Source organism: Cetorhinus maximus, chromosome 13 (genome assembly GCF_964194155.1).
Source record: "Cetorhinus maximus chromosome 13, sCetMax3.hap1.1, whole genome shotgun sequence".
NCBI classification, from domain to species: domain Eukaryota; kingdom Metazoa; phylum Chordata; class Chondrichthyes; order Lamniformes; family Cetorhinidae; genus Cetorhinus; species Cetorhinus maximus.
The window spans coordinates 79,648,317-79,673,549 of NC_135891.1; the positions used below are offsets into that span (position 1 = coordinate 79,648,317).

Sequence of the window (25,233 nt, forward strand, 5' to 3'; positions counted from 1 at the left end):
GGTGAGTTATCCTGGCTATTATTTATCCCTGAGTCAACATCACAAAAAAGAAACAGATTTTCTCATAATTATCACATTGCTGTTCATGGGAACTTGCTGTGCACAAAATGGTTCTGTTTTCCTACACCAGTGACACACTTCAAAAGTACTCCATTGGCTGTAAAGCACTTTAGACATCTGGTGACTGTGAAAAGTGATATATAAATGCAAGTTTTTATTTAGTAATCTTTGATGATGATATGTGTGTGACTGCTGGGTAAAGATTGAATCAGATAACCTATGATGTCACCTACTTCTGGCTCAGCTGCAGACTTTCATTTCCTTAATTAGCCAAGGATAGTGCATTCTTCTCAAAGAGCCTTCCTTTCTCACTAGGATAAATCTTTGCTGAGAATTAAATATATCCTTAAAAGTCTGCATCTCTACCATCTACTTTTTAATCTAGTTTCCCAATTCCCAGTCTACTTTAGTCAACTCGACCTTCATACCCTTATAATTACCTTAATTCAGGTTTAAAACATTTGTCTTAGACCCAAACTTCTCATCTCCAAAGTGAACATAAAATTTTATCATGTTATGATCACTGTCACCTAAAGGCTCCTATACTATGAGGGTATTGCTTAATCCTGTCTCATTGCACATTACCAAGTCTAGAATGGCCTGCTTCCTGGTTGGCTGTAGAATGTACTGCTCTAAAACATTGTCCCCAATACACTTTGTGAACTTATTTTCAGGTTACCTTTGCCAATCTGATCCATCCACTCTACATGATTATTGCAGTATCTTATCTGACATATCCCATTCATTTCCTCCTGCATACTCTGTCCTACAATATAACTACTGTTAGGTGGCCTATGATCTACTCCTGTAAGTGACCGCTTACCTTTCCTACTTCTTATTTCTACCCAAACTGATTCTACATCCTGTTCTTTTGAGCTAAGGTCATCTCTCACTATGGTACTAATGTCATCATTAATTAACAGAGCTTCCCCATCATCTTTCCCTACTTCCTGTCTTTCTGAAATGTCAAATATCTTTAATATTCAGGACCCAGTCACCAACACACAGCTGCATTAAGGCTGTAACTAATGCTCTGTTTGTCGTGTGGGGGTCAGATTAATTTCCCTGTAGTTTGGAGTCTCAGACCCAGAGACCCACAGCCTTTTCCCAATTAGCAGGCTTCCCTCAGGTTCAGAGTGTTAGTGGGTGCACCCATATTCCCATAAAGACCCTAACTCGACATGTGGACACATTTGGCAACTGGAAGTCGTTCCACTCAATCAATGTGCAGGTGGTATGTGACCACCACAAGCTCTTCCTTCATGTGTGCAAGGTTTCCTGGCAGCTGTCATGACTCCTTCATAGTAAGGAGTTCCCAACTCCCTCAGCTATTTCAGCCACCAACACAGATCCATGGTTGGTTTCTAGGGAACAAAGGCTACCCCTTAAGAACTTTGATATTGACCCCCTTTAGGAACCCACAAATAAAGGCAGAGCACAACTACAACAGCAGCCGTGTCATCACCAGGAGTACCATCAAGCAGCCAATTAGCATTTTAAAGATGCCCTTCAGACTGAAGCCTCTGCATCTCTACATGGCGGGCATGATCACTGGCACACATGTACAGTAGACAAGAGCTCTGGGGGAGGGGCTCAGGAGGTGGAGGAAGATGAGGATGCTGAGGAGCTGTCAGTACCTTTGTTCTTTTCAGTAACATCCACAGCCCTGGGTTAGCCTTCAGGTGGGATTGATGGAGCTGGCTGCTGGTGTGCTGCAGTCGTCCATTCCAGTAACCTCTGTGCCAACAGTGCAACCATCCTGTTAAGGGAACACAGCTCCTCATGTATTGCATGGATGTCAGGTCTCATACTCTAAGCAGACTGATCCAGGCCAAGACACTGCTCTTGCGTCCACTCTGAGTGTTGTTGTTTGTGTCTTTCCACGAGATTGGCCAATCTCTCATGGTCAGAGCTCATGCGACTGAGCCACTGGGACAATGTAGAGCTCTTGACAGTGATGGACTCCTCCATTCACAGTCCAAGAGTTCCCACCGTCTCAGGGAACTCTGCCAGATGTCCGCACATCTGCTGCTGGTTATCTAAATACTGTGCCCCAAATGGTGACTCCTGGGGCTCCACGTTCCTGTCCACTGGAGCATCATCGTGACTTTCCTCCCTCCTCTGAGGGAGGCTGTGCACAGGCATCTCTGATACCTCCTCCTGCACTCTGGTGTGGTGACTTTCAGCCTGTGCCACTGACTCTAAATGTGCACTACATCCATCTAAAGTTCTGGTATCTGAGTTGGCAATGTGTAGGTTAGTATGATGTAATGCTGCCTTCTTGAATATCTCTTCCTCCTCTTGATGCCTGGGGCATGAACTGGTCTTTGGGTGCGGGGTGGGGTGGGGGGGTGGGGCTGTGCTGAGGGAGCAGAGCAGGGATCTGTGTGAGACACAAAAGGAGTTATTTAGATATAGTCCTTCTCATTGTGAAAGCACGCTCTAATTCACACCATCAAATAACCATGCTCATGCTGCCCCTCTGACACAACCCCATCCTTGCAATCCCTCCCATGCCAATGTCCCCTTGTGCTCAGTGAAGTAGCAGCATCACCTCCACCATTACCACCATGTTCTAAGATGATCTCAACACCATCTTTATCACCAGCTACCGACGATTCACCATCACCAACAGACAGCTGTTCAGGCACCCTGGCAATCTCCATGGCCATCTGTTTGATAGAATATATGTGTCTTGGCCAGGCTGACCCAACCCCAGGCTGGGCCATCTCTGTGGTGTTCTTTGCCCTGTTGGTCTGCAATGACAATATGAATTTGTTCGCTTGATATATAGTGCGTGGGGGGATAGTGCTCTTCACTGGGCCTGTGTGTCAAAGTGCTCATCCACATGTGTTCCACGTGCACCTACATGAGCTGTGCATACAAGTCTCAATATTGAGGCAGAGACACATGCCATGTGTCGCACCTTAGCTACAGCTTGCAGATATGGTCCTTCCTCTGGGGTTGTGTGTGGATGTGCCAAGCTACTCACCTTGCTGGAACACAGCAGATCATTGAACCTTTTCCTGCACTGAGTCCATGGTCTGCTGCTGCCATCACTACCGCTGCAATTTGAGTCCGGGCTGGGCCTCGGTTGTTGCAGGGGCATTACGGCAGCCAGGACAGTATAGAACTGGTCTCCTCTTCTGGACCCCTTCCACCAAAACTTGAAGGTCCTGATCAGAAAAGCGTGGAGCTGCTGGACCCATCCCTTTCCTCACATCTCCTACGTTCTGGAGTAGAACTTGAATCCAGAGCTTCTGGCTCAGGGGCAGGGATGTTACTCACTGCGCCACAAGGCCTTCCCTAGGGTTATAATTATTAAAGTAAAAATATATTTTTGTTCCAGAACTTTGTCACTCCCACACCTGTGTCCTGGCCCAGCATAGAGGGTTGAGACTGAAACAGGACCAGTACCAAAATAGCATATAACTCCTCTGGGAGGCTGCTTAAAACCATTCAACCATAGAAGATTAAAAGTGATCTAATTCGGCCATTTAAAGTGATTAGAAAATGTGATAAGATAGGTAGAGAGAAACAATTTCCTCTAGTGGATAGAGTTCAGAACAAGGGGGGATAACTTAGAGTTAGGCCATTTGGGGGTGATGTCAGGAAGCACAGGAGGTAGGCGAAAAATGGCACTCCCTCCCTTCCTCAAAAAGCTATTGAAATGGGTTGGCGGGGGAGGTAATCAGCTGGAAATTTCAAAACTGAGATAGATAAATTTTTGTTTGGTAAGGTTATTGAGGCAAGAGTATTAAAGGGATAATACCCTGAATACCCTTGACCAGAGCACCTAAATGGGGTTAAGGTTCAGATCAGCCATGATCTATTGGCACAACAGGCTCAAGGGGCTGAATGGCCTACTCCTGTTCCTATGTATCTCATTCATTTTTGTACTTTGTGTTGGATTGCACTAAACTTTGTCAAAAATAGTTCTTGATCCAATTGTATTTAGCCAACACGGGTAATTCTGCTGAGATCCTGCTCTTTTGCCCTGGATCCTTTGAATTTTCAGTGTGTCACTAAAGAAGGCACAAGGGGACGTTAATGTTGAATAATATAAAAGCGGTGAGAAGCTGAAAGGAACAGGCTGCCCACCTGCTACCTGACACATTAATAAAATATAGAATAAAGCCCAGCAAGGAGACAGTGCAGGTTCAGTAACGGCACAGACTCACTCCATTGTTAGACTGGAAAGTGCTCTTCTACAGAATTAGCCTCTTTTGCTGCCAATAGTGAACTCGTAATCATTTTAAAGAAAAGATCTTTTGCATTTATATAGTGCCTTACACATTCTCATGACATAGAAAAATGCTTCACAGCTAATGAATTACTTTTATTCCTTCAGCTGCTTCGTTATCAGCCACCTTTCAGATGAGATGTTAAACTGAGGCCTTGTCTTCCCTCACGGTTGGACATTAAAAGATCCCATTGCACTATTGTGCAGAAGAATAGAAGAGTTATTCTTGGTGTCCTGGCTAATACTCATCGTTCAATCAACATCACAAAAACAGATTATCTGGTCATTACCACTTTGCTATTTGTGGGAGCTAATTATAGACAAAATTGTCTGCCACATTTCTTACATCACCACCTCACTTTAAAAAGTGATTAATTGGCTATGAAGTGCTTTGGGACATCCTGAGGTGAAAGGTGCTATATAAATGCAATCTATGCTTGTTTTCCCTTCCATCACAAGCTCATTTGGTGATGACTCAACAGTATTAAATTCCTTTCCCAACTCCTCCAATAAAGAAGCAGCCCATGTCAGCCTTCAGCAAGGCTTGGTCTGGGGGTTAACATTCACACCACAAGAGTGTCAGGTACTGGCTACCTTAAACAGCAGAATGACCAGTCAACTTTCTGTAACCTTCAATGGACCACCATTAGTGAGTCTTCCAGCACCAGCATCCTGGAGGCCACCAGGAAGTTGTCTCCAGGAACAGGGCAGAGGCCGAGGACTCTATGATCAGTGGCTCACCTCCTGACTGCTCAAAACCTCTCCAACACCGACAGGGCTCAAGTCAGGAGTGTGATGGAATAAACACCACACACCTGCGACAGTGCAGACACAACATTGAAGAAACTTGACACCATTCAGGACCACTTGAATCACTAACAAATTCCCCTATCAGCTTGTTGAGATATTAAAATAATGACAGCATTTGAATATAAAAGAAAGAGCTTATATTTATATAGCACCTTTCAAGACCTTGAGACATCCTAAAGTGCTTGGAGACAATTAAGTATTTTTGGAAGTGCAATCACTGTTGTAATATAGAAAATGTGGCAGGCACAGCAAGATCCCACGAAAAACATCAATGTGACAATGACAGGATAATCTGTTTCAGTGATTTTGGTTGAGGGATAAATATTGGCCAGGACATGAGGAAGAATGCACCGGCTCTTCTTCAAGTACAGCCATGAGTAGATTCCAGCCTGTAACTTACTCCTAGGTACTCATTATTCTAAATTGGCTGCACTTATTGATTAGTTAAACATTTCAAAGCCATTCGCTTCATCCCCATCACAAAATCGTATCTTATTATCAAATACCCCATTCCATGGGGAGAATCTTGGGCTCGGCGAGCAGGGGCGGGGCCCATCGGGCGTGCGTCCTGATGTCGCCACGCGTCATTTAGATTTTCAGTTCTGCGGGCGTGTAGCCGAGTTGGCTGCGCGCCCGCTGAACTGTCAAAGGCCTGTTAAGGCCATTAATTAATTAAGACTATTGAGAAAGCTACCAGTCCAACCTTAAGGTTGGTGGGCAGGCGAAGAGCCCAGGCAGCCTTCGCATTTTTCATGGAACCTCGTCCACTGGCAGGATGAGGTTTCATGAAGGATTTATGAATTAAATATATTTTTTCATTAAAGTTCACTGACATGTCCCAGCTCATGTGACACTCTCACATGAGGGGACATGTTTTAAATTTTTTTTTCTTTATTTAAATTTTTAAAACTTATCTCCCTGAGGCACAGAGGTACCAGGCGCGCATCACGCTGGGTGGGCCTTAATTGGCCCGCCCACATAAAATCGCGGTGCGGACCTAATCGGGGGCGCCAATCGGGTCCACACCCGCCCACGCCCGCTCCCACACAACCCCCCTCCGACGGGGGGAAAATTCTCTCCCATATCTCTCTCTGGCCATATCCCTCCATGGCCACTGCCATAATGTGAAGCAAGATCAGTCCACTCTGAGCTGAATTTCTGACCCCTTATCTTCTCCATTATAAAGACTGTTTACTTCCACTTCTGAAACGCAATTAGGCAAAATCGTCCCAGATTTGCACTAAGTGCGGCAGCGGGTGGGTAAAACCCCATTTTACCTGTCAGCCGCAATGGCGGCTTTTCACACCGTATCGTCCCTACACCATCACATTACTTTTCATTCCCGGGACACACGCCATTTCCAATGTGGGCGGGCTCTCATTCGCCCGCCTTCCATCACCTCACTGCCTCATCACGCCGGGCACCATTTTTAAAGTCCAGTCTCAGGGCTTCCAGCCCATGACTGCTGCAGGGAAGACAGGATGGCCCAGAAAGACAAAAAGACTGCAGCCCCCCAGGTTTAGTGATGCATCCCTAGAGCGCCTTTTACACACAGTGGAGGCCCGCCGTGATGTCCTTTACCCCTGCTCTGGCCGCAGGAGGGGCAGCAGCATCACCAATCCAGCATTGGAGATGGTGGCAGTGGTGGTCAGCACCAATGCCCTTAGAAACAGGCCAGCCATCCAGTGCTGAAAGCAGATGAATGATCTCATCCGTTCCTCCAGGGTAAGTCACTCTTCTCATCACTCTCAATTCACAAACCCATCACACATCCACAGGGATCTCACATCTCAAGGGACGACACCACTAACTCTCACACACACCCTCACATCTCCATCAGGCTCATATCCTCTGGAGCTCCCGTCCTTATCCCATCCATGGCTCCGTTCCCCACACCAACATTCCACACAGTGCCCTGTGTCCTGCTCACACTCACTCCATCTGTTTTCATCCAGGAGAAGCTGGCTCACATCAGCAGGGAGAGGTCCCAGACTGGAATGGCCCAAATTAGGTCCCTCATTCACTTTGAGGAGTGTGCCATGGCGCTAACTGTTGAGGATGTCGACCGTGCCTGCGGCAACCGTGAGGTTGGGGGTGCCCACTCACCTGAGGCTCCTGCACCATATTATCCCTCTCACAATGCAACTGTGAGTGCTTCCTCTCCTGCTTTTGACTCTGCTGCCATGCACTAATTATCTCTACCATGGTTCACAGGGAGCTCCACCAAGTGACCGACACCCTCAGCCAGTCAGTCCCTCAACTCCACCCAAGCGGAAAACTCCTCCATTGAAGAGGTGGAAATAAACAGCGTGGAAAACCCATCACAGCGCTTACCCACACCCTCCACCAGTGCAGAGACACACACCTTGGTGGGACCTAGATCTACAGCAGGCTCGGGTTCACAATCTGGTGGTCACTGCACGGATACATGTCCCCCACAGGAGGAGGCAGGTTCAGCCGTGCTCCCCAGCACTCGAAGGATTGCTGAGGAAGAGGCATCTGTGAGGTCCGAGTCAGGATTTGGCCGACTCTGGATTTGGCCTTCCAACTCATCGTGGAGAGTCAACAGAAGGCAAGGGAACATCACGCAGAGCTGTTGGAAGCCCTCAACAGAGTGGCATACGAGTTGCAGGAGTGCGTCCGCCTGCTCTCTGATGAAGTGTTGCCTATATTTGCACGTACGGAGGTGTCGATGGGGAGGATTGCGGATGCCATGGAGGCCCTGTTTCAGCAGAATGCGGAATGCGCATGAACCTGCACTCCATCGCGAGAGCCATGGGTGAGTTCCTGCAGTGGCAACACGAGAGGGAGACTGGGCACCTCAACGTCCCTCCAGGTGCTTCTTCCCCTCGACGAGTCAGGCTGGGGCTCTTGGGTACCCGAAGGGAGGAGGAGCGGCAGCTGGACATCCCTGGATCAGGAATCCACTCAGGAATCTCAGAGGCTGTCCACTTCCCCTGAATCCCCTTTGCCTGTGAGCCCTTCAACCTCATCCTATGTTACCGCAGAAGGAGCAGCCAACCCACAAGTGATCTTGGAGGAAGAAGTGTGTGTGTGGCAGGGCCTTTCGGAGTCACGTGCAAGCTCTCTCTCACGCACACGGATCCTTTTCGTTTCACACTCATCTCAATGTCCTGAGCACTTTCAATGCTGCCTACTGGGGTTTGCTTTCAGCTGATCTGCATCTCCACCCACCCACTGATCACACTCCATGCAGCACCTGATTTCACCCACCACAACTTTCAATTCACTTTTGATTGGACAGCATGGTGCTAATTCAGTTTTACTTTCACTCCGACATCCTTTACCCTTCCCCAATCACCCACTTCCTTTCCCCTGTCATAGTTGACCCCACTGACATCACCTTCCACCTCCCCGACCCTGTGACCTACCAGCCACAACCCTTTTCCTTCGGGATGTCCAGGTGAACATGCACATTCCCTTCCTTCCCGAAAATCCCAACCCCATCCACATTGACCACCCCGACCTTCTCCTTCCTACCCCCAGGGTCTGTGTCTGCCTCCGAGTCCCCAAAACCACCCTCGCCATCCCTTCTACCGCTACCATCAAACCCTCACCCTCCTACCATATCACCTCACTCAGCCCTTGATCATTCTCACCATTCACTCATGCCCACCCTTAGTTCGCTCCCGAGGAGGCAGTCATGGACCCATCAGACCCTTCCCTTGCACATTCATCTGGACATCATCACCTCCAGACACCTTCCCCCCGGAACACCTTCTCCCCTCCCCCTTCCCTCACAAAACCCCTTCCCCGTCTTAGTCCTCCCACCAACCCAACCATCCGCCCCCCACCCCGGACTTCTGCCCCCCACCCCCGCTTAATCCCTCCCCATTCCTGACTCCCTCAGGTACCCTAAATCCTTCTGCCACACTTAGTCCTTCCCCCCTTCCGTTCCCTTCCTCCAGCCTTATTGCTTCCTCTTTCCTGACTCCCTCAGGCACACTCACTTCTTCCTCCAGCTTTACTCCTTCCCCCTTCTTGACTCCTTCCTTCACTCATACTTCCTCCTTCACCCTTACTCCCTCCCTTCGCCGCACTCCTTCCTTCCCCGGACTCCCTCCCCTCTCTGCACTCCTTCCTTCCCTTGGATTCCCTGCTATCTCCGCACTCCTTCCTACCCCCGGACTCCCTCCCTTCTCTGCACTCCTTCCTATCCCCGGACTCCCACCCCTCTCCGCACTCCTTCCTACCCCCGGACTCCCTCCCCTCTCTGCACTCCTTCCTATCCCCGGACTCCCTCCCCACTCCGCTCTCTTTCCTACCCCCGCACTCCCTCCCCTCTCCGCACTCCTTCCTACCCCTGCACTCCCTCCCCGCTCTGCACTCTTTCCTCCCCTTTGATTCCCTGCCCTCTTCGCACTCCTTCCCCCTGGACTCATTCCCCTCTCCAAATTCCTTCCCTTACACCTACCTCCCCAGTTGCCATCTTTTCCCCGTTGCGCCCTCTTCCACCCATTGCTCCCTCCCCTCCCAACCTCACCCACCCCCCCGACACCTCTTCTTCTCCCAGTCAATCCTAGACCTTCCTCTCCCACCACCTCGAACATCATCCATTGTGAGCATCAAAGATGACTTTCCAACTTCCGTGAGCTGCTTCATGGCAGAGCCATGATCACGAGAATCCACCCAGCATGCCATGGACGTTCCTCCAGTGTGCCATTGTGGTCGGGCTCCAGCATCACCTGCTCCTCAGGTGTCCGCGATGTGAGCAAGTCCCTGGCGGTAAGTCCCCACTTCTGCACATCACAGTTGTCAAGACGTGTTCTGCACAGGCGTGTTTTCCCACCAATGTGGGCAGACAATTCAGCGGGGAGTGGCTGAGCCTGGTGGGCTGGCCTTATAATGGTATGCTGATGCATTAAAATGAGTTTCCTGACATCTGATGGCGGAGAACGCGGCCATTGACGGGTGGAGCAGACGATTGAAAACTGGTTTCACGACACCGTGAAACCGATTTTTGGCCTTCTCACCATATTGTCCACTCATGCCACCGAACACGCCCGAATCCTTACATAACTCCATTCCTACTTCAACTCATTTACTCCTCAAATCTAATTCTATATCTTTATCACCACCTCCCATCCTCAGTATTCATCAAAATTCTGTCTGTTGCCTGTATTCTATTTTGTACTGTCCCACTCACATATCACTCCTGTGCACGTTGACCTACATTGGTTCCAAGTTCCTAGCATGTCAAATTTACAATTATCATCCTTGTCTTTAAATTCCTCGCTGGCTTGTATATTTCATAATCTCCTCCCCAGAACTCTTTATTCCCCGATGAAGAAGAGTCGTACAGACTCAAAACATTAACTCGGTTTCTCTTGCCACAGGTGCTGCCAGACCTGCTGGGTTTTTCCGGCAATTTCTGTTTTTATCTCTATTCGCCTGACACTGGCCTCTTGTGTATTCTCCTCCCTGCTCCTCACCACTGGTAGTCATGGCTTCAGCTGCTTTGACCCCACATTCTGGAATTCTCTTTGTAAACCCTGCCACCTTTCTATCCTCCATCACTTAAGACCCCTCGTCAATAACCTGCCATTTTGACAAAGCTTTTGGTTACCCCCCTCCCCAGTCTTAATGTGTCTGCCTTTGGCTTGCTGTGTTTTTTTATTACTTCTTGGTGAAGCACCTTGGGATGTTTTGCTACCTTTTGGGGCAGTGTATAACAACAAGCTGCTGTTGTTGGTGATGGTTAGATTTCGGCCTGCACCTCACTCCCAGGTATATATTACTCCATATATTAAACCATCAAACCCCCTAACTAGATTCCAGCCTGCACATCAATTCCATATAGTCATTATTCTATATATAAACTTCTGAACCTCTTGTTTCGATTCCAGCCTGTAGCTCACTGCAATAATCCACTATTCCCCCAGACAATAAAATATAAGGCAGGTCAGTGCGTTAAGATAACCCAGTGTACAAAACGTCACCAAAGAGAGAGCAATCCCTTTAGTAAATGTGATCAACTGAACCTGCTTCAGGCTAAGGAAATATGTCAATGCCTCTCTTTATCTGAGATCATCAACAACCCAATTGTTTCCTCCTATATTAAATATCCACAGATAATGTTTGAGGTAAAACTCACCAATGGTTCAAACTTGCAACAAGTCTCCTTTATGTAGTTGATAATGTATGATTATTCTTGTGACCTCCTGAACAAGTGAGCATGTTTCAATAGTCTTGTCTTTTATCTTCATTACAGTGCAACTGTTGGTATGTCGCCTCATGTCATTTTGTGTAGCCTGATACCTACTAATGGCTGACAGGTGACAGACCAATCAGGACTTACAGGAAGCACTCCAATATGGTTGTCTGATTCAATGGGCTGAGGCTGTGGGTGGAGCAGGACGAGCTTGATTGCTGGGTGTACATTGCTCTGCTTCATGCAATGTGAACAATGGTTATCAAGCAAGATGTGCATTTAATGGGTGCAGGTCTGGATCATAGAAAACACAGGGACAGCCACAGAAAAATTCACCTCTTCCTTTCTGACTTTGTCTGTTCATTATTTTTAAATCTAAAACTAAAACTTTGTTAGTCTTTCCACCCCACCCCCACTAGAGCTGTACCTTGAGTATCCTGTCTTCCATTCTTAATTAGCACTTTTCCTAGACAATATCACCACCTTCAACACCTCTTTGATCCTTTTGTCTGTGACATCTTTTGATTATCTGCTCCTATCACTGCTTGCTTATCTCCACAATCACCACATCCTCAACTTCTCTCTCCCCCCACTGCCCCCCCCCCCCCCCCCCCCCCACCTTAGACCAGCTTATATTTCACTTTTCTCCTAACTATACTCAGTTCTGCCGAAGGGTCATGAAGACTCGAAACGTTAACTGATTTCTTCTCCACCGATGCTGCCAGACCTGCTGAGTTTTTCCAGGTAATTCTGTTTTTGTTTTAGATGGGGGCCAGTTGTCCAACCTGGCCAGAGCTTGCTTCTTTGTGGCCTGCCAGTCGGATGTTAAACAGCAGACTGGGATATGCAGCTCAGAGTAACATTAACTTGTTCAGCAAGCCAGAGTCTTAGGTTATGTGACCTTACTTCTCCACAGTGATTTCAACAAAGGATGTTTGGAAATTGGCTTTGTGTCCCAGACTGATAGCGTCTCAGCCATTATGGGTTGAAAGGGGTGCTATTTGTTGAGGGATTGGTGTTTAGGAAGTCATTGTCTCCATAGACTCACCAACTCTGCTAACAAGTTTGGCTTATCAAATGCAAATGGCCTTAATGTAGCTCTCTTTGAAGTTGGTCTGTGCAGTTCCAGGTGATCTGTTAGAAGCTCCTCAGATGTAACGAGATGTGGCATTTCCAAAGCTGAAAATTGAGTTATTTTGTTCTGGTGACTCATAGACAGAGGGTCAGCCATCTTAATTGTCTTCATTCAGCAGAAAAGTGTAGTTTAAAAATAAGAAATAGCAATAGGGATAAAGTTTTTTAACGAATATACAGTGTTGGATACTGTTCCATAACAAGAGGGTTAATGTCACCAAGAATTTGTTGGGCTGAATGGCCTGTTTGCATGTTGTAATTTCTTTATACAAAAGTGAGTACACATCAAAAGCACACCATTGGATGGGAAGCACTTTGGGATGTTCTGAGAATAAGCAAGGCACTGTATACATACAAGTTATTTTTTTAATGGTCAGAAATCCAAGTCCATCAGGCATGGTGACCTCTGCATTTGGATTTATGATGCGCACTTGGGGTACTAATTTGTAAAATTGGCTTCATGGGTTCTCGGAGGGGGGGTGGCAATTTTGTGAGTGCAGTTCACCAGCACCAGTGGACCTCATTCAATTGGCTTGTTTTACCAAGGAGCTTGGATTGTAAATGACAGTGTGCTATACTACCAAGTCTCTTACATGCTGCTTGCAATGAGTTGCCCGTTGTCATTTGAGCCTAATTGTTTAATCAAAGTATTGAAACTTTACTCGCCGACATTTCTGCTTGTCCCCTCACTACATTAAAGTAAGTTTTCATTAATGAAGATGTAGGTAAAGAGGCCTTGCTGGATCTCTAGCCTCATGTACAGTGGCAGGCTAGGAAATAAGCCTTGCTCACATGTTGGGCCTGCAGAGGAGCTTGTTTCCTGTTTCTTTTCCAAATTGTTTCTGACATATGTACAACCGTGAGCCAGTTGTATTAATGAGATTTACAGTGCACAGCACAAAAATGGGGTGGGTGACAAGCAAATGTGCCAAATTTCTGCATTAAAGGAACATTTTGGTTGGGAAGTTCCACACAAATCAAGATTAATTCTGCTTGTAATACTGTCCAGGAAGTTCAAACCTTTAAACATTTGTGTGTTGCACTCCACCTAGTAAACTATAGTTTTATTTCAAAAAGTTTTTGTTTTTTGACATGCTAAGTTGTGATAACGTGTCAGAATGGAAACTACTGAACTTTTTTTTCATGCAGGTTAGCGGTCAACACAAAGCTTTGTTAAAATAGATTTAAAGATGAATTTAAATGTTTTACAATCTGCCTTTGAATTTAGTTAATGTTCTTTTATATAATTTATTTTCATTTTGTTTCCTTTCTTTTGCTTGCATTTTTGATCATTAAATTTGTTTTGTTTAGCTCAAATTTTGTATTGTTTTGATTGGTCTCCCCCACCAGTCCCTATTACTTTAGCTCCTCACTTTCTAGCCCCACCCTCTCCAGACCCTACCTCTCTAGCCCCATCGCCTCAAACCACCCTCCTCTCTAGTCCCTCTCCTCCTGTAGTCCTTCCCCCTCTCCAGCCGCTCCTCCTCTCTACCCCATCTAGTCGCTCCCTCTTGAGCCCTGACCCTCCAGACACTCCTGCTCTGCAGCCTCTCCCCCTCTCTAGCTCTTACCCCCTCCAGACATTCCATCTCCAGCCCCTTCCACTCCAAATGCACCCCTTCCAACTCATCCCCCTCTCCAGCCCCTACCTCTCTCTCTTGTACCTCCCCCTGCAACCTCAGCCCTTTGCTTTCTCTAGCTTCTCCCTTCCAGCCCCTCATCCTACAGCCACTGCCCCTCCAGCACCTCTCTCTGTGGCCTCATCCCTTCCCACTCCAGCTCCTCCACTCCAGCTCTCCTTCATTTCCTCCAGCCCCACCCTCCTCTAGCCCCGCCCTCCAGCCCCTCTTCCTCCTCCTCCTCCTCCTCCTCCGGCTGCAGCGCCCTCTGGAGTCCGGGAGGTCCACTGCGTGCCCTGGTGACGTCATCGCGGCTACCTGTCTGCCTCCCGCTCCCGGGGCCTCGGGTTTTCTTGTCGTGTCTGCACCGCCTCCGCCAGTCATGTCCGTTAACTACGCGGCCGGGCTGTCCGAGTACGAGCACAAGGGCAAATGCGGCCTTCCCGAGGTAAGAAGCCACAGGCCGCGGCGCCTCGGAGTGGGAGCTGCGCGCCGGGCCCCAAGGATGGGGAGGAATCCCTGGCTGCGGCCTCGCCCTGGGTCACTGGGGAGGGTTAACATCACAGCCCCGGTTCCCAGGTCTGTTGGTGACCGGTGGGCCGGGTTCCCTCACCCAGGGAGAGAGGGGGGGATCCAGAGCCTGGCCTCAGAGCTGGGGGGTGGAGATTCCAGAGCTCGGAGCCCAGGCGGCTGGAGGCAGAGAGGGGAGGGGGAGGCACACAAGGTGCCCACTGTGAGTGGGATGATAGTGGGGAGAGTAATAGACTGGAGGAGGTGGGGTAGGGTTGATGGTAGTGATAGAGGAGATTACAGAGGCACTGACGGGATGTTGTTCCATTATGTTATCCGTAAAGATCTTTCTAAAAGGCACTGGCAAAGAGGAAAGGGGTCAGCAACATCCTTTTGGGGGGGAGAGAGAAAGGGTTAAATGTGTTTAATAGATGGCTCAGCACACATTGGCAGCCAAAGTTAGATAATCAGATTTACTGATACGGATTTCAGGGCCTGAGACAGGAATCGGGCGAGCCTGTTGACAATTTCCAACGAGACTGAAAAATGCAGCCAGAAAATGTAAATATAAGGGCACCGATGAAAGCTGCTAGATCAGCTCGCTCGTAGCTCTGCACACCCTGAAGTACAAAAAGAATTCATTGGAAAGGCCAAGCTCACAAATTCACGGGCTTTTGACACTATCAGAGCATATGAAGCCACGAGTAGACACATGACTATCCAAATGGCCAGCTTTCAGTTAAGTCAATAGGAAGGCGGCCGGCTTGATGCAGTGAAACAGCAGCAAAAGAATGCATAGCAGGCCATCACACTGGACAGAAAGATGTGCAAGAGCTGTGGATGACTACACGAGTTCACAGACAGAAGAAAATGTCCCGCGTATGGATCAAAATGTAGAGCTTGTGGAAGTCCAGTCACTGGGAAAAGACGTGCAGAACAAAGAAAGAAGATGGTAAATGTAATCAGAAATGGAGCAATGGGGCAAATGAGAAGTAAAAAAGACAAAAAAATCTATATGCTGATGAGTTTGAGAACATGATAGACAAAGGAACTGTACGCTACAGTTCCCAGAGACAAGAAATTTTGCACAACTATTCAGATCGGGAACAGGGTGAGAAATAAACTTACAAACATAAATCTGAAGATTGAAGATCATCTCACTCAGATTCTACCAGAAAATATTTCCTGAAAATTTGAAAGAAAATAGACACCCAAGGAAAGGTGCTCTGAAACTGAGCAACATCATGCTAACAGCACACAGGGGAAATCTGAGATTTGATAGCTGGGAGCAGCCCAAATCAGGGGGACGCACAAAGTAAAAGATATTAACTTTATGTTCTTGTCATTGAAACAGATGGTCCTGCTATCCTGGAGTTGAGCAGTTGCGGGGGCTGCAGCCTAGATAAAAGGTCTAGCTATAAAGACCAATCACCTTGTGAACATAACACCATCGAAACTGAGTCAAATTAGAGATTAGAACAGCAAAGATGAGAAGTTACAGTTGCTCTCTCATCAAGCGACCCAGGGATGGCCTGATAAGATACAGCAAACATAGCCAGCAATATGGTAGTCCTGGTCTGTCAGAGATGAAACCTCACTAGAAGATAGTTCCTACTGGCTGGATCCAGAATCATCATACTTAAAACAGTGCAAAAAGAATTTTACCAGGAGATACATGAAGGCCACTTGGGAATGGAGAAGTATAAGCTTAGAGCCAGATCAGCTCTGCAATAGATAGGCATTTACAAAGACATTGAAAATATGGTATCTACATGCAATGTGTGCCAGAAGTACGGAAAAACACAGCAGAAATATGAGATGATAGGTACTGACATACCACCCAAACCATGGCATACAAAGGAGCCAATTTATTCTCACATATCAAGAATGGAATCTCACAGTTGCAGACTACTACTCAGAGTTCTCTTTTATCCAACAAGTGAAAGATTCAAGAGCTACAACAATCATCTCAGCAGCAAGAGCTCTGTTCGCTGAGCAAGAGATTTCTGAAAGAACCCAGCAAAAGTGGTTGGTGAAGCTGAGATTCCAAGGTCACTGAGACTGAAACTAGTCAGCCGATGAGAAGGAAGGGTCCCTATTCAACCTACATTGGAGCTGGAAAAGCAAGAAAAGATTGTCAGCAACATCAACATCACAAACATGAGGTGCAACATTAACAATGTCACCAGCAAGTGACATAACATTAACAACAACAAGCATGACCTCTAGCCTGTGCAGCATTCCAACTCTTCACTAAGAGCAATTAATGCCAAACCTACAAGATGAAGAGACAACATTTAACACCAAACAGTACCGTGAATAATATTTTGTGAAAACAAGCTATAAAATACTTATAAGGTGTTCGGTTTATTTATAAAAGTTGATTGTTAATCTTTAGTTTAGAACGTAAAATGTTAATGATTGGAACAGTTACATTGTTATAGAGGTATATATTTAAAGAAAGAGGGATGTTGTATTGTTACATTATTCGTAAGAACTAGGAACTAATTGCCTTGTGAATATATACCCTGGGGTGTGAAGGACCAAGAGCCAATCCAGAGCAATAATGTTGGTTGAGTTTGACTGTTGTGAGATTGATACAGAGAGCAATTGTGGATCAGTGATAATTTACAGAGAGAGGCTGGTCAGTGGAGCATTGGAACAGTCAGGTCTGGAAGGGGAAAACTACATGTAGGATAGAAATGAGAGGAGGCCATTCAGCCCCTTGAGCCGGTACTTCAACTCTCTTTACCAACCTTTCACCCACATCCTTTGATATCCTTACTCACTAAAACTGTCAGATCGGTCATGAAAATGTTTATTGCCCCAGCATCCACAGCATTTTGGGAGTCGAGTTCCAGATTTCCACCACCCTTTCTATTGTTTCCTGATTGCACTTCAGAATGGCCTAGACCTAATTTTAGGGTCAGTCACAACCAAAGGAAATAAGAACATAGGATTATAGAAGCAGGAGTCGGCCATTCAACCCCTCGTACCTACTCCGCCATTCAACTGGATCATGGCTGATTTTCTACCTCAACCCCATTTTCACACGCTATACTCTCTACAAATGTATCAAGATTTCTTTACTCCTATCCTCAAATCCTCTTGCAATAAAGGCAAACAAACCATTTGCTTTCCTAATTGTTTGCTGCACCTGCATGTTAGCTTTCAGTGACTTATGAACAAGGTTGGTCCCTTTGGATATCAAAACTTCCCAATCTCTCGCCATTTAAGAAATACCCTTCACTTTGGTAGGAAAAACAGAAATGGATGAGTTCACATTTTTCCACATTGTATTCCACCTGCTATATTCTTGCCCACTCACTTAGCCTGTCTAAATCCCCTTGAAGCCTTTTTGTATCCTCCTCACAACACATTCCCAACTAGATATGTGTCATCAGAAAACTTGGAACGATTACATTTGCTCCCCACATGCAAATCATTGATATAGATTGTGAATAGCAGGGGCCCAAGCACTGATCCTATTAGTCACAGCCAGCCAACCTGAGAATGACCCGTTTGTTCCTACCCTCTCTCTTCGGTCCCTTAACCAATTTCCAATCCGTGCCAGTATATTACCCCCAATCCCATCTGCTCTAATTGTGCAGAAAGCCTTCTGAAAATCCAAATACATCGCATCACCGGTTCCCCCTTATCTATCCTGCCAGTTACATCCTCAAAAAACTCCAACAGGTTTGTCAAACGTGATTTCCCTTTCATAAATCCATGTTGTCTCTGCCCAATCCTACCATTATTTTCTAAGCGTCTAACTATCACATCCTTTTTAACTACTGATGTCAGGCTAACAGGCCTATTAGTTCCCTGTTTCTCTCTCCCTCATTTCTTAAACAGTGGAGTTACATTTGCCACCTTCCAATCTGCAGGAACTGTTCCAGAATCTATAGAATTTTGGAAGATGATCATCTCTACAACCAATTTCAACACTCTGGGATGTAGCTCATCAGGTGCAGGGGATTTATCAACTCTCAGCCCCATTAATTTCTCCAGTACTACAATAATTTATTTCAGTTCCTCATTCTCGCTCGTCTCTTGGTTCTCTAGTATTCCTGGGAGGTATTTTGTATCTTCCTCTGTGAAGACAGACACAAGTATTTGTTTATAAAAACAAAAAGCTAAAAGCTACTGCGGATGCTGGAAATCCAAAACAAAAACAGAATTACCTGGAAAAACTCAGCAGGTCTGGCAGCATCGGCGGAGAAGAAATCAGTTAACGTTTCGAGCCTTCATGGCCCTTCGGCAGAACAGTTCTGCCGAAGGGCCATGAAGGCTCGAAACGTTAACTGATTTCTTCTCCGCCGATGCTGCCAGACCTGCTGAGTTTTTCCAGGTAATTCTGTTTTTGACAAGTATTTGTTTAGTTTCTCTGCCATTTCAAGTAGTTTATTGATTCTATTGACTCCTTAATCATTTTTAAAAACGTCAGTTTCAGCATCCCTCAATTTTCTATAGTCAGGGGACCACAAGACGATTATATGAACCAGTTTTCCTAATTTAAGTCTCTAAGCCCTTGTGTCATCCTGGTGAATGTGTAACCCCTCTAAGGCCAATAGAACCCTCCTGAGATGCTGTTCCCAGATCTGAATGCAGTGCTGCAGGTGAGGTCTGGCAAAGTCTCTGGACAACTGAAGCATCCTTTTGTATTGCGGCCCCTTTGAGATAAAAGCCAACAATCCTTGTCTTTTTGAATATTTTTTGCACCAGTCTGCTTGGTTTCAGTGAACTGTGTACCTGGCCACCCAGATACCTCTGCAGTTCCTAGTTTCTCACCGTGATGAAAGCATCCCAACTTGTGTTGGATCCGAAGGCGGACAAGTTACGTAGGTGCAAGTTGGAAGCCTTTATGGCAGAAAGGAAGTGGGGTCAGAGATTCTGCTCAGTGCAAATTGGACACTGAGGTTATGGACAGTGCAGTTCAACCCTTTGACTGGCTGAGAAGTAGGGGACGAAATCATTGTGAAGGATACAGTTTGTGATGAGGGCAAAGACAACGGCTTTGACCTTCCTGGTTTTTAGCTGAGGACATTACATCAAATCCAGGATTGGATGTTAGTTAAGCACAGAGGCAGCAATGGAGTGGAGGGAACTGGAGCTGAGTGTCATTAGTGCATATAGGGGAGCTAATTCTGTGTCTGCTGCTGATATCGCCATGGGGTAACCTGTAGATGAAAAAGGATGGATCTTTGGGAGACTCTACAAGTAGCAGCGTGGTGCAGAAGAAACCATTATGGGAGAAGCTCTGGCTATGTTCATTGCAGATGAATGTGGAATGAAAGGAGAAAGAGCTTGCATTTATATATTACTTTAGGTCCAAAAGAATCTTCACAACCAATGAAGTACTTTTCAAAGAGCACTGTCTCTTGTAAGCACATACTCCAATATGCACACATCAAGGCCCTATAAACAGCAGTGAGGTCTAAAAGTTGTAATGGTGTTGGATAAGGGCTGAATGTTCACCACGACATCTGGAGAACTTCCCTGCCCTTCAGATCGTGCCATTTGAGAGAGCAGATGGGGCCCCCGGTTTAATTACTCATTCAAAATGCAGCACCTCTCACAGTGCAGCACTTCCTCAGTACTTGCTAGATTATATGTTTAGGTTTCTGACGTAGAGATGAGAGTGCTATGACTGAGCCATGCCTGACGCCAAGGAGATCAGTCATGCCCATTGAGCTGCACATTTGAAGAAAGGGACTTGAAGAGGACAATATAATTTTGTATGTCGACTAATGTCAAAGTTTGTGAAAAGTTCAAGGAAGGATAATGCTTCATGCACGGGCACAGGATGTCATGGCATTTTTTAAAATAATGTTCATGCGTTATAGCATTCCATTGCAAAATACATTGGAAGGCCTATGCTATATTACTTCTGTTTGAAAATGCAATATAAAAGTGTCAGCATTTGCCCACTGTACAAGTCTTTAGGTATTGCTATGGTAGGGTTTTTCAATGTTAATTGTCACATAAACATTAGCTGCTCAAACTATTGTCTCATCAACACAAAAATGAAAATACCTGGAAAAACTCAGCAGGTCTGGCAGCATCTGTGGAGAGGAACACAGTTAATGTTTCAAGTCCGTATGACTCTTCAACAGAACTAAGTAAAAATATCTTTATCTTATCTTTATTTTTGTTTTGGATTTCCAGCATCCGCAGTTTTTTGCTTTTATCTTATTGTCTCATCATTGCCTTCTGAGAATTGGCAACAAAAACCTGGCTGAATCTGCATGCAGTTGGAAGCTCTGGCCCCTGAATGTTTCTGTTGAGCTGTCCTAACATTGTTCCAAGTACTTAATTGGCAGCCATGTGTATAGTTAGATATTGTCTTTCAAATCTGTCGTGAATAATTAGATTCCATCTAGCACTCCTGTAATTTTCAGCCCACAGCCAAATGAACACCCACACTGAGCATTGCTAATTGTCCCAAGTGCCCAGCCCTCACATGCACGTGACAGCCTCTTAAACTGACCCACTCCGAGCTTGTGCCTGCTTCCTCGACCATCTAGTCACCCAGCCAGGTCTGCAGCTCCCTCCGTGACAATGATCAGTCAGCCTTGATCATATCTCTGGATGCTTTTAAGAAGTAAAACTCTCCCCTTCATCCTCTACTTCCCCTTCATTTCACTACAAACTAAAAGTGATGTTACATGGCTCTATTTGAAAAAGAGCAGAGGGGATTCTCCCAGTGTTCTAACCAATATTTGTCATTCAATCAACCTCGCTAAAACATTTTCTGGTGGTTTGCCTCATTTGTGTATGTGGGACTTTGTCTGTAAATTGACTGTTGCACATGCCTACGTTATAACAGTGATTAAACTTTAGAAGTATTTTGTTGTGAAGAACTTTGGGGCATTGTGAAAGGCACTGTATAAATGGAAACCTTTTCTTTCCTCTTGAAGCTCCCAAAGTGATAGCGTTCAACACATGTAACATGCTGGTAAGTGAACACATATGGAAACTGTGAAACAAATGGGCATTCATTGAGCTCAGAGATTCCTTACTGTCAAAACCCTAGTTTAAAAACTTATGATCTACTAAGAACTTGTAGACATAATTAATTTTGTGTAGCTATTTGCAGACAATGGGAGAGGAAACAAACCCCATCCACCTGCTAATGATTTGGTCCCATCTCATAGCGTGAATGGACATTGTGTTAACCACCCTCTATTACAGACTGCTTCGAATAATTAATCTGCTTGCTTCATGTTTCAAGATCTAGAAATGGTCAAAGTGTGGGCTGATGATCAGTTGTTTGAAAACCATTTAAAGAAAAACTTTATGTGGCACCTTTCACAGCTGCAGGATATCCAAGAATGCTTTACAACCATGGGTCATTACTGTGGGGGCAGACACAACAACTAGTGTGTGCACAGCAAGGTCCTACAAACAACAAGTGAACGAATGACCAGATGACCTGTTTTTGGTGGCAGTGTTTGAAGGAGGCATATTGGCTGGGCCTCTGGGAGAACTCCTCTGGTCTTTCTCAAATGATACATCTTAAGCAGGTAGACAGGCTTAACATTTTATTCAGACGGCACTCCTGACAATGCAGCCCTTGCTGACATACTGCACTGAGTGTCAGAGCTTGTATGCTCAAGTCGTGGAGTGGGTGCTTGGACACATCATTTGGACTCGGGTGAGAATGCTGCCAACTGAAACAAGCTGATAATCTCAAATTTAGTTTTTGCTTTACAATGACCTGGGATGGTAGAAGAAGCAGGGAACCTGGTCATAGCCACGCTTTAAGTTTTGGTTTGAAACCAATTTCCATTTTGTTGTGTGTTGCAGATCTTTGATCCTCCTGAGGAACTGGAGAGAAAGGTGCTGGAACTGGCAGACTTAGTACGAAATGCCTCATATGTGGTGGTGCACACAGGGGCTGGAATCAGCACTTCCTCAGGAATCCCTGATTTCAGGTAAACTGCCTTGGCTCCACAGTCTTTGTCTAGAACAGTGCCCTGCCACTGCATGTCCCATTTGCTGAGGTATCTGAAATGCTTGTCTTAAATGGTGATGCCCAGTTAAAACATGAGCCTTTATGTGGAACAAAAACACGAAATGCTGGAAAAACTCAGCAGGTCTAACAGCATCTGTGGAGAAAAAAAACAGAGTTAACCTTTCGAGTCCGCATGTCTCTTCTTCAAACCTTTTTCTGTTTTTGTTTCGGATTTCCAGCATCCGCAGTATTTTGCTTTTATCTTAGCCTTTATGTGATCCTGTTTATATTACAGCCGCTTAAAGTCTTATCACTCCACCTAAAATATAAAACTAAGAATTCAATTTTGAATTCATTTAAGTTACATGTTTTAATTTTCCACTTGTAGGGAAGGCCAAAACTAGGCATCATAAATAAAATATAGTCACTTCTTTCCCTAAAGAATGAATGTGGAACTCACAGCTCAGGTAGTTGAGGCAAAATAACAGATGCAATTAAGGGGAAGATAGATTAATTGGTTAGGGAGAAAGAAATAGAAGGAAACGCTGATTGGATTAGATGAAATAGGATGGGAGAAGATTTATGTGGAGCATAAACACTGACCCTGACCTGTTGAGTCTAATGGCCTATTTCTGTTTGTTTTTTTCTATTCATTCAAGGGATGTGTGTTTCGCTGGCTAGGCCAGCATTTATTGCCCATCCCTAATTGCCCTTGAGAAGGTGGTGGTGAGCTGCCTTCTTGAACTACCCGTGCTGTAGATACACCCACAGTGCTGTTAGAGAGGGAATTCCAGGATTTTGACCCAGTGACAGTGAAGGAACGATGATATATTTCCAAGTCAGGATGGTGAGTGCCTTGGAGAGGAACTTCCAGGTGGTGGTGTTCCCATCTATCTGCGGCCCTTGTCCTTATAGGTAGTAGCGGTTGTGGGTTTGGAAGGTGCTGTCTAAGAAGCCTTGGTGAGTTTCTGGAGTGCACCTTGTAGATGGTACATGCTGCTGCCATTGTGCATCGGTAGTGGAGGGAGTGAATGTTTCTGGATGGGATGCAAATCAAACATGCTGCTTTATCCTGGATGGTGTCAAACTTCTTGAGTGTTATTGGAGCTGCACTCATCCAGGCAAGGGGAAAGTATTTCATCATGCTCCTGACTTGTGCCTTGTAGATTGTGGACAGGCTTTGGGAAGTCAGGAGGTGAGTCACTCGCCGCAGGATTCCTAGCCTCTGACCTGCTCTTGTAGCCACAGTATTTATATGGCTAGTCAAGTTTCTGGTCAATGGTAACCCCCCACCAGGATGTTGATGATAGGGGATTCAGCAGTGGTAATGTCATTGAATGTCAAGGGGCGATGGTTAAATTCTCTTGTTGGAGGTGGTCATTGCAGGGCACTTGTGTGGTGCGAATGTTACTTGCCACTTGATAGCCCAAGCCTGGATATTGTCCTGGTCTTGCTGCATTTGGACATGGACTGCTTCAGTATCTGTGCAGTTGCTCTAATTACTGTGTAATTGTATCAGTACTTAAATTTCTTACTTGCCTTCCCCCTCCCAATATCTATATCTCCTGCAATTTCTACCATTACTTCCCAAACATGCACTTCCCCTGATCTGTTGGAAATCTTCCCCTCATTTTTCCTGACCATATTGACAACTCTTCCTTCAGCTGTCTAGGCCCAATGCTCTGAAATTCACTCCATAAAGCTCTCCACCTCTTTCCTCCTTTCAAAAAATCTTCCCAAAAGCCAACCTCTTTCACTACATTTTTAGTCACTGCTGCTAAACTTGGTGCCCATTTTTGTCCGATTACAACTCTGAAGTATCTTGGGGCAGTTTAAGAGGCGCTATGTAACTGCAAGTTGTTGTATAAGAATACCCTAATAATGGTCCTAATCATGTCCCCATTAATGTTCACTTTGCCATCTTGTACAGAGAATGATGAACATTCAGTGTGTTTGACCGTAGTAGCAAATGGCCAAATTGTTTAAATAACCAACAATTGAAGTACAGTTGTGTTCTAACAGATTATTTGGGCTCCTCTTTCTGGTGGAACACGGAGTTATTTAAACCCGGTCTCGCTTACAGGTTTGAGACGAGTTTGAAAAGAGTTACTTATTTTCAGAGAGCAAATTATGAAGCAATATGAATTCTGCATCTGTCTGTTCTGATTTCAGTGAGGCAAGCAATAGTTCTCTCCAAGTGCCTGGAGATGGTGCTGTTGAAGCATAGCAGTGGAATTTCTCCATGATAGTTCGGCCATCTCCTACCCATTTCCAACCATTCAGTTATCCCCTCGACTCTGCTGTCAGCCACATAGTGCAAAGAACAATGTGGCAGTAGATCTGTATACCTTGAAACACCTCCCAAAACCACGCCAGAACAAAGTGAAAACTATATAGTAAATTAATGGTTGCTATAAATTCGTAAGACTTTATTTGTATAATTCTGAATTAAAAGTTCTAAAATAAAGTTATTAAATGCAGAGCTTTGTTCAGTTTGATCAGTGGTGGCACTCTGCCTCTTCTGGACCCTCCTTGGGTTTAGTGTTTTCAGTATCCTACCAAAGCAGCATTCATACTCCAGTGAAGAAATTTAGGATCATTATAGCAGTATGGGATGAAATTGTGTCCCAGTCTGATTTTATAGATATTTTCCCCTTATTGCTTTCACTCTTAACTGCCTGTTTGTACTCAAAACATCGTCAGCAATACCTTCTCTCCCTCTCTGTCC

General features: G+C 45.6%; 1 protein-coding gene across 4 annotated transcripts in view; it reads left to right on the forward strand.

Annotated features, from left to right (window-relative positions):
* Positions 1–14,330: 14,330 nt before the first annotated feature.
* sirt6 (sirtuin 6) overlaps positions 14,331–25,233 on the forward strand; it is a 58,179-nt gene continuing 47,276 nt past the window's right edge. For 3 of the 4 annotated variants that reach the window (XM_078555633.1, XM_078555634.1, XM_078555635.1), the window contains exons 1-2: positions 14,337–14,486; positions 22,358–22,485. In XM_078555633.1, the coding sequence (XP_078411759.1) occupies positions 14,421–14,486; positions 22,358–22,485 (194 nt within the window). In that variant the 5' untranslated portion in view covers positions 14,337–14,420. Of the gene's footprint in view, positions 14,487–22,357; positions 22,486–25,233 lie in introns of all 4 variants that reach the window. The other variant, XM_078555632.1, reaches the window with a different exon arrangement.